At 38.4% G+C, this 9313-nt stretch overlaps 2 protein-coding genes across 4 annotated transcripts; one reads left to right on the top strand and one right to left on the bottom strand.

Moving 5' to 3' along the window:
• The first annotated feature begins 797 nt into the window (after positions 1–797).
• LOC103327065 (NAD(P)-linked oxidoreductase superfamily protein) lies at positions 798–5300 on the top strand. Its single transcript, XM_008229346.3, has 9 exons — positions 798–1245; positions 2287–2371; positions 2578–2694; positions 3526–3590; positions 3677–3765; positions 3866–3945; positions 4290–4401; positions 4699–4818; positions 4933–5300. The coding sequence occupies exons 1-9, from the start codon at positions 939–941 to the stop codon at positions 5116–5118; spliced, it is 1161 nt and encodes a 386-aa protein (XP_008227568.1). The 5' UTR covers positions 798–938; the 3' UTR covers positions 5119–5300.
• Positions 5301–5308: 8 nt separating this feature from the next.
• LOC107881807 (uncharacterized) lies at positions 5309–7555 on the bottom strand. Of its 3 annotated transcripts, none has more exons than XM_016796613.2 (4): positions 7372–7555; positions 6313–6534; positions 6089–6224; positions 5309–5549 (listed from the first exon to the last, which is right to left on the bottom strand). In XM_016796613.2, exons 2-3 carry the CDS (start codon positions 6472–6474, stop codon positions 6090–6092), a joined length of 297 nt encoding a protein of 98 aa, XP_016652099.2. In that variant the 5' UTR covers positions 6475–6534; positions 7372–7555; the 3' UTR covers positions 5309–5549; position 6089. The 3 variants fall into 3 exon arrangements, with proteins under 3 accessions (XP_016652099.2, XP_016652103.2, XP_016652095.2); XM_016796617.2 differs by having other exon boundaries at positions 7382–7555; XM_016796609.2 differs by having other exon boundaries at positions 7362–7554.
• Between the last annotated feature and the right edge of the window lie 1758 nt (positions 7556–9313).

The following is a 9313-nucleotide window of genomic DNA, read 5'->3' as shown; positions in this document are numbered from 1 at the left end:
CCTTAATAAAAATTGAAGGACCTATCTGAAAACCATTTCGTTTTCAATTTTTTTCACTTTTTTTTTTAACTGTAAACATATTTCATTTTTGTTTTAAAAAAAAATTAAAATTAGGTTTCAAAATCATTCTTATTTATGAAAACAACGTTAAAGTGTTTTTAGTTTTTTCCCCCTTTCTCATTTACCAATTTATATCACCACATAAACATGTACATTGCACTCCAGTTACCAAAACTTGGTATTTGGGACCTCTTGACTTGGACTTGACCTCTCAACTCTTGCATTCGACTGAAGATCCAATTCGAGCCTCGAGACCTCTAGATCCAACATCAACCTAACTCCAAAATATTCACTGAAAAATACTACAGTCTTTGTAGCATGCACTTTCATTTTATGACTTCAAATTCACAATTTGACTCAAAAAAGATTTCATTTTCAAGTTTTACATAAAACTGAAAACAGTTACCAAATAACTTTTAAATTATTTTTTGTTTTTTATTTTGAAAAAAATAAATTAAAATTGATTACCAAACAAGTTTTATTTTCTCAATTCTTTCTTTTTAAATGAAAACTAATAACTGAAAACTAATAACTGAAGTAGTTAATAATGATAAATGATTTTCCCACTCCCTTTTTATCCACCTACATTCTTTTTGTTTGAAAAATAGAGTATAAGTGGATAAAAATGGAAAATCAGTCCCTAATAGGGACCAAAGTTTTGACAAAGGTTGGGGTGGATGGTGTGGTGTGTGCAATTTTTTTGCCTTCAAATTATCCTAGGGTTGTCTATATGGACGGACCAAAAATTACAGGGTAAAACCGTCAATTCAACGTTACAAAGACACACACAGCAGCACGTACATCCACGGCGTCGGAGGCCTTATCCTCTTCAGTTCTTCTGCCCCATTGTTTTTCTTCCTTCCTAGCGTTATACTAAAATGGCAACTTTACACTTACACAGCATCCTACCCAATCCGACGTCGTTCAAATCCACCAAGGCCACTACTTCAACTCGGCGCAGGCTCCTAGCGAACTCAGTCAGGTGCGCCGAGGCAACTCAGGTCACCGGCGAGACCCAGCGAGTCACAGTGAGGAACGGGAACGATTCCCTGGACATATGCCGAGTCCTGAACGGAATGTGGCAGACGAGCGGTGGTTGGGGCAGAATCGACCGAGACGACGCCGTCGAGGCCATGCTCCGCTACGCTGATGCTGGCCTCTCCACCTTCGACATGGCCGACCACTGTAAGTCATATAATGTCAATCAAGCCCCCAAATTGTCTACATTTTTACGCCCAGGACTTATGTGCATACGTGGGTGTTTTTGATTGGCTTGTCTTGAAATATATCTGACAGGTTGGTAAAGTAGCGCTGCATTAGTCATCCACGTGTGGTTTAACAGTATTGCCCTTAGATGTGTGTGTATTTACAACAAAGGGGGTTATGCTTGTGTGCAAAAATGAAATCAATGGAGGAGAGCTACACTACATATGAAAGCTGATAAGATAATACTTGGTTGTATAAAATTTATGTAGAAGAAGAAAAACTGTGTTTGTTTTGTCTACATAGTTAGTCTTTCCCACTTGGTAATTGGAATGGCAGAGTTGTTGCACCATAATTCTTTAAGAAAATTCACCTTTAGTTCCATCAAGAAAACAAGGACCAAAGGAATTCAAAAACTCAGTTGGAGGCCGGTTCAGGGTCTTTTAACCGAAGACAACAAACGGGCTGTGGTTAAGAATGGCAAGGATTCATTAGACATATCCCGGGTTGTGAATGGGATGTGGCAGACGAGTGGTGGCTGGGGTCGAATTGATAGAGACAATGCAGTTGATGCCATGCTTAAATATGCTGATGCTGGACTCACCACTTTTGATATGGCAGATATATGTATAGCACTCAATTATCAATAACTTATAGTGTGTGTGCGCTGCTTGCATATCCATCTTGATTTAAGTTGTCATCTTCCCATTTCTGTCTGTCACATTTGGACTTATATTACACTTTTGCTGAGATAATTTTATGATGGTGACATGAATGGTAGTGAGGTTCTCCCTTCATTCAGAGTTATTGAAACTATTTCTTGTGAGTTTGGACCTCAATTGCGCAGTTACAGAGCATTTTTCTACTTGTTTGATGGTGGTAAACAAGTTTATCATTTTTTTTGTAGTCCTTTCGTTCTGAATCTATCCCTGGCAGTTAATACCTCCTTAAAGAAAAAAGAAGAAGAAACAATTGTGAGTTTATATCCTGGAGTTTATAGTTTGGCTTTCTGCAATTTTGTAGACGGACCGGCTGAAGATCTATATGGCATCTTTATCAATCGAGTTCGTCAGGAGCGTCCGCCAGAGTTCTTGGAGAAGATCAGAGGGTGAGTTGCTTCCACTTAATAGGTTGTAAATTACTGGCCGGCTATTGTTAGGAGTCTTCAGCTATTGCATAGAGCAATCAGTTTCGCATCTATGCTTGCATGCATTAGAGACTGATTAACGTTTCACTCACTATGTTATACCCGAGTGAGCGTGTAGAATTGGAGAGTTTTACAATTTGTTTTCCCTGCTATATTGTGTGCTGCAGTCTTACAAAATGGGTGCCACCACCTGTTAAGATGACAAGTAGTTACGTAAGGGACAGTATAAATGTTTCACGGAAGAGAATGGATGTGTCTTCCTTGGACATGCTTCAGTTTCATTGGTATGAATTCTTTTTCTCAATGCATGATGTTGTCGCAAACCTTTGTCAAGTAGATTTTCCATTTGTTGTTAAAGTATCAATATGTGTTGATATTCAAATTTGAACCTGTATAGGGTCATGCTCCAATTGGAACCAAAGTTTTAAACTTGAGCAAGTTTTGATTATTCCAAATTAGTTGTGTTTTTCCCAAATTGACTCAAATCAGCTTACTCTATTTGTTTCTGAATGGAAAGAAATGTTGCACCATTTCCATTTGTCAGGTATATCCCTCATTGCAATGGCAGTGAGTTTTCGTTATCATACTAGTTATGCTTGACGTACGTGAAGAAGGAACATTTTTTCCAATATCAGATTTGTTAGTTGTGCACTAACCAGATATTGAAATATCTTGCTGGAACCATATCTTTGATTTTTTGCATTTAATCGTTGGCAAACCTTATCTACGAAGTCTCACTTTAAAAAAAAAATTAATTATATCAATTAACCCAGTTTAACTTCAATAGTTTCCTGAGACCTGAAGTGCAATGGCCACTGCAGTAGCTTTCAATTTTATGTAAATTGTCATTTGCTTAACAAGGAAACTCCATTTGAATTGACCATCACATCGTGCACATTGTTTGACTAGTTGCTCCACTAATTCATTCCCAGATTTATCTCACCTGCTACCATCTAATGCATTGCCTTTGCTTTCAACTACACTCTTTACCACTGTAGTTTATTTCAATGTCATGCATTTCTACATTGAATTACACTTACTTGAATACACCTAAAACTCAAATATTTTTAAGTGAATGGCTTGTGAGGCTAAATTTCTCTTTCTACTTGAGATAGGTGGGATTATGCAAATACCGGTTACCTTGACGCACTAAAACACCTTACAGATTTGAAAGAAGAAGGTAAGTGTATGACCCTAGTAATTTAAAATGAAAATTTTGGCCACATTTCAAGGTTTGATTGCATTACTTCAGCTACTGGTTTGCAGGTAAAATTAAGACCGTTGCCTTGACAAACTTCGACACAGAGAGACTACAGATAATCCTGGAAAATGAGATTCCTGTTGTCAGCAATCAGGTATATGCTTCATACAGTGTATTTATTTGAATTTTTTCATATAGATATGATTTGCATCTCCTTATGCTTTATTATCACGTCGGTATTACAATGTAATCAGGTCCAACATTCAATTGTTGATATGCGTCCTCAACAGAAAATGGCAGAGCTTTGTCAGCTTACAGGAGTCAAACTCATAACGTCTCTCTCTCTCTCTCTCTCTCTCTCTCTCTCTATATATATATATATATATATATCATACAGGTGCACACACTCACACACACAAATGCACAATGCACAGGACGATTATAAATGGTCAATCATCCACCAATCAACATGCTCTTGACATCAGCTCTTATCTTAGCTGGGAACATTTCTATCATAATCATCTCCTTAACCCTGGTGCTAAGGAATTGTACTTATCCCAAAACAAATAGTGATCCTTTGAAGGAATAATCAATTTTGTTGTTTGTACGTTTAATAGCTGCTGTAGACTTTCAAGCATTCTCTTGTATTCCTTTTGATCATAAAGCTTTCTTTTGCAGGTATGGGACAGTGATGGGTGGTCTATTATCAGAAAAGTTCCTTGATACCAACTTAAACATTCCCTTTGCTGGGCCTCCACTAAATACTCCCTCCCTCCAGAAGTACAAACGGGTACATCGTCTTGAACTATTTGATTGCGCTGACAAATTAATTAGTTAATGTGGTCGTTAAGATGTACCCCAAGTCGCTCCAAGTCAGTTTTAGATACAAAATCCAGCAAAAAAATTGGGTAGATGTTGCTTTCACACTTTGCATGATTTGAGGGAACAATTAGAATGATGCTAGTTGGGAGATGGAATGCATGGCATAACGTAGAGTTGTAATTACCAGGACTCATTTTTGAAAGCATAGAAGTTACAATACTTACCTGTTTCGAATCCATCTTACTAGATTTGTAATGTGTGGCAGATGGTCGATGCCTGGGGAGGATGGAGTCTCTTTCAAGCTCTGCTTCAGACACTCAAAGGAATTGCTTCAAAACATGGAGCCACAATCCCCAATGTTGCCGTGAAATACATATTAGATCAGGTAGAGCAAGTTCAACTATTATGTCGGAAATTATAGGATTTTTAAACCTCAGAAACTTATTTACTAAGTCATAATATGCGTATTTCGGTTTTGTTCATCTTGTAAAAATTGCAGCAAGCTGTGGCAGGATCGATGATAGGTGTTAGACTTGGGTTGTCAGAACACATCCAAGACTCCAATGCTGTGTTTTCACTTGCTCTTGATGAGGATGATATAAGCAGTATACAAGAAGTCACAAAGAAAGGTAAGAATCTTCTTAAAGTGATTGGTGACTGCGGAGATGAATACAGGCGTGCATGAAGTTCTCACTCCAATGATCTTGTCATACTTTTCTATACAGCACCGGGACCAAAACAAACTTTTTTCTTTAGTTAGAGTACTGGTGCATTTATATACAATTGTCATGGAACATGAATATGTAACTATGTAAAACAAAAGGTTTGTGAACTATTTTGGGTATCCAAGGCATCTAGTTTCAGAAAGATAGATATTTTCCAATCACTTTAAGCTTAAATCGCATATAAGAAAACTTTGCCACAACATTTTCATGCACATTCAATTGCATTACACATACTAACGAATTGGAGGTACAAATCACCCCTATTTTAGGCTTTAGATTATAAGAGAAACATTCAACCATACAAGAAAAATATTCAAGAAACAACGGAAACTTTTCTATGGCTAAATCTAATGTTTTGTCACTCCCTTGGATGCCTTTCAAAAAGATTCACCTGCCAGAAAGAATGAAATTGAAATCACAATTCTACATGCTGAAAATTTTCATTTTAGTCTCGCATACGATTGTGACTATGCATGCCAATGCCATGTCCACTGCCAAATAAACTGACCACAGTTTATTACCGATGTTAGACTCGAAAACTTACAACATTTAGGAGTCTTGTCATTGCAAATGACTAGAAACAAACAAGAATTTATTAAAACAAAAATGCAAAGACAAGCAGAAAAACATACATGACTATAGGGCATTTGAACCAACTTCTTAGAAAACTTGTGATCCTGTGTACAAAACTGTCGCACCAAGACCTATTATGGCTTTTACAACGTTTTATGAAGAATTACATCCTTTAGGATTCTAGGTTTCCAGCCAAAACATCATTTGGTTGCCTTACTTATTAGGATTTAGAAAATGAGTATTGCAATTGTTATATTATATGACTTATAAATCTCAAAAACTAGGATTTTTTTTTTTCTAAAAAAATGTCATTGTTGAAAGAGTAAATATAACGGTAGTTGGAATGAAAGCAAAAACCTTAAGAAGTAGAATGAGGTGAAGCTGAAGGTGAATCAGATGGTAAAGTAGGCTGATAGATGCGTGCTTTGGTGAGGATTTCAGCCACAACCCAATGCTTACGCTTGCTCAAAGGCCTTGATGGGTCCAACCGCACCTGATGAAATAATTTGCTTAAAACACAGTTAAAAGTGATCAAATAAATAAAGAGAAGGAGAAAGAGAGAGAAATAGAAAGAGACATACTCGGTCTCCGATGTTGCACAGATTCTGCTCGTCATGGGCCATGAACTTGGAGGTCCTCTTCACGTACCGGTTGTAGAGCTTGTGATGGAACAGCCTGTCCACCGCCACCACCACCGACTTCTGCATCTTATTGGAAACTACCATCCCCACAACCGCCTTCATCTCGCTCAAACTCTAATATGAACAACAGCTTACCACTTAACCCTGGCCTTGGGTACCTTCCTGAGAGTCTCACATCCAACATATAATCAGACTTAGAATCGGGTCAAATTAGACTTAGCCCAAAACTATATTATCAGACTTAGCCTTAAACTATGCAATCAGACTAGCACACACATAATTTTAAATGGTAATTAGTTCTGTATCATATTTCTCAGCGTAACTCCAAATTCGAGTCAAGTTATGCTATGTTGCACCGATACGGATACGGGTACGGCAGTACGATACGACACGATACGCCAATATGGCAAATCTCCAAAAAGTAGGATACGGGTACGGCACCAATACGGCGATTAAAATAATATATATTTAAAAATAATATAAATGAAAATTTGAAAATTGATATTTCATCCATAATAAGTTCAAAACATTAACCAAACAAATAACTTCATTCAAATCTCCATAAACAAAGCAAAAATTAAACAAAACATACAAAATACAAGTATCCATAAACAAAGCACAAATTAAAACATTAGAAATCACTTCTCAAAGCTCTAACTTCATTCATCTTGGGTAAATATGATGCCTTCTAAGTCCGGTTCATCAAGAGAGAGGTTTGCAATCTCAAGCACTCCGGCATTTTCCAAATTAATACATATACAAAATTTGTAGGCAGGCAGCTATAATCTAATTAACAAAAATTATGACTTCACAAACCAATTAAATTATATATCCAAATCAACAACAATTCCTACCAGACAAAACTTATTAACTAATACGGTGCCCAACTCATATAACAACAATAGGCAGCAGCTTATTAGAAACAAAAGAGAACCCAAATCAAATTAACAACAATAGGCAGCAGCTTATTAAAAAAAAGAAAAGAGAACCTGTTGGTACCGTAACTGACCCTCTTGCTGAAGCCACTGCAGGCTCCAAAAAGTTCAGTCAGCCCCTACCGATCAGCACCCTTACTGAAAAATGGCCAGACCCATGAAAATCTCCTCTCTTCTTAAGACCTTGCCGAACCAAGGACTAAAATATCCCCAAGCCAACTCAAAACTGCTGAACGGCAGGTCTGATAAAGAGACTCTGCTCTCTCACCTTCTAAAAACCCTAGGCCATGCCTCTTTGCCCTCACCAAAGCCCAACTAAGGCTAAGCCCCAAATCTGAGCCCAGCTCCAGTTCCCTAAGCTCTTATCTCTCATCTATGGCATCTTGCCGAACCCCAAATATAGCATCTTGCCCAGGCCGAACGGCAGGGACCTTGTTAGAAGCACTGGAGGCCCGACTTCAAAGACCATGCCAACTTTACTAGAGGTCCAAAACAAAAAAACAAAAAACAAAACAAAAAAAAGCCGAACGGCAAAGGGCTATAAAAAGAAAATTGAAGCCCACACTCTTTTCTCCTTCAAGCTTCAGCCCAATCTTTTGGGACCCAAGCCCTTGCTGCCCAAAGCCATCACTTGGTTACCAAAGATGCTCGAGCCAAAGCTATGACTCAGCCTCCTTTAGACATGGTAATATTGCACGCAACCCGTTAACACAATACGAATTCGCACGAAATTATCATTATTTGGGTTGAGCTTATTAGGTCGGGTTAAAAACGCAGGTGAACCGTTAGCCACCCGTTAAGCTAACGGGTCGTGTCAGTCGAAAACGAGTTAACCCGTTAGCCACCCGTTAAGGAGGTTAATTTTGTAATTTTGCATAATATATATATTTTTTTCTTCTTCCCCTTTTCTTTCTTCCTTTCCGTGTCTTTTTCCTCTTTCCTTTTTTTTACTTTTCTTCTTTCCTTTTTGTCTTTTTCTTCTTTCCTTTTTTCCTTTTCTTCTTCCTCTCGTTCTTCTCTTCTTTTTTTCTTCTCTGTTCTTCTCTTATACTATTTTTTTGTTAAGATTCTCTTATGCTCTTCTTATCTCCACTCAACAGACTCAGCCCAACCACCAGAGATCAAGGAGGAGGTATCTGGGTTGGTGCACAGAGGGTGATTGATTCTAGAGTTGTTGGTTTGGTTCTCTCAATTAATTTTGAATTTTCTTTCTTCCTCAATTTATGTAGTTGTTGGGTTTTTAAGATATCTGTGAGATATATATATATATATATATATGTTTTGGGGTGGGTAGACTAAAATGAAGAGGGAAAGAGGGAAGAAAAGTTAGGGTTGGGGTTTGGGGGGAAAAACAGAGAAGGCGTGTCGGTAGAGAAGTGTGATAGTTTTTTTTTTTTTTTGGTGGTTTATTCTTAATGGGTTAACGGGTTGTGTTAGATATTCGTGAATTGTAACGGGTCGTGTTTGGGTATAGTATTTGTCACTCGTTAACTTAACGGGTCGTGTCATGTTAACCCGTTAACTTAACGGGTTGACATGAACACAACCCGAAACCCATTAATACAACCCGTTTGCCAGGTCTAGCCTCCTTGCCGAAATGGCAGAACCCGGGTCGTAAGTACTAAGGGCTAGTAAATTTGCTTACCGAAGTTGAAAGGCTCAAGTCCACTTTTCTCTCAAAGGTACCTAGCTACCAACAGTTCCAGAGGCTCATGCAGCTTTTACCACACCATCCAAGTGTTGACGCAACTTCTAGATTGCCAACTTCGGCACCCCCGTGCCTAGCCATATTGTCTTACTACATGCAAGTTTTGTGTTGCCTTCAGCACCCCAGTGCCTAGCCACATTGCCTTGCGACATGCAACTTTGTGTCGCATTCGGCACCCTCGTACCTAGCCATATCGCCTTGCGACATACAAGCTTTGTGTCGCCTTTGGCACCCTCGTGCCTAGCCACATCGCTCTACGACATGTAAGTTTTGTGTCGCCTTCGGCACCCCAGCGCCT

This window comes from Prunus mume, linkage group LG1 (assembly GCF_029339155.1).
Source record: "Prunus mume cultivar Tortuosa linkage group LG1, ASM2933915v1, whole genome shotgun sequence".
NCBI classification, from domain to species: domain Eukaryota; kingdom Viridiplantae; phylum Streptophyta; class Magnoliopsida; order Rosales; family Rosaceae; genus Prunus; species Prunus mume.
This window is presented reverse-complemented; position numbering and strand designations above follow the sequence as displayed.

Coding starts and splice junctions, on each gene's coding strand:
- LOC103327065 (XM_008229346.3), top strand. CDS start 939: ATGGCAACTTTACACTTACACAGCATCCTACCCAATCCGACGTCGTTC. Junction 2,372..2,577: donor TTCTTGGAGAAGATCAGAGG/GTGAGTTGCTTC, acceptor TGTGTGCTGCAG/TCTTACAAAATGGGTGCCAC. Junction 3,766..3,865: donor TTCCTGTTGTCAGCAATCAG/GTATATGCTTCA, acceptor CAATGTAATCAG/GTCCAACATTCAATTGTTGA.
- LOC107881807 (XM_016796613.2), bottom strand. CDS start 6,474: ATGAAGGCGGTTGTGGGGATGGTAGTTTCCAATAAGATGCAGAAGTCG. Junction 6,225..6,312: donor TGTGCAACATCGGAGACCGA/GTATGTCTCTTT, acceptor TTATTTCATCAG/GTGCGGTTGGACCCATCAAG.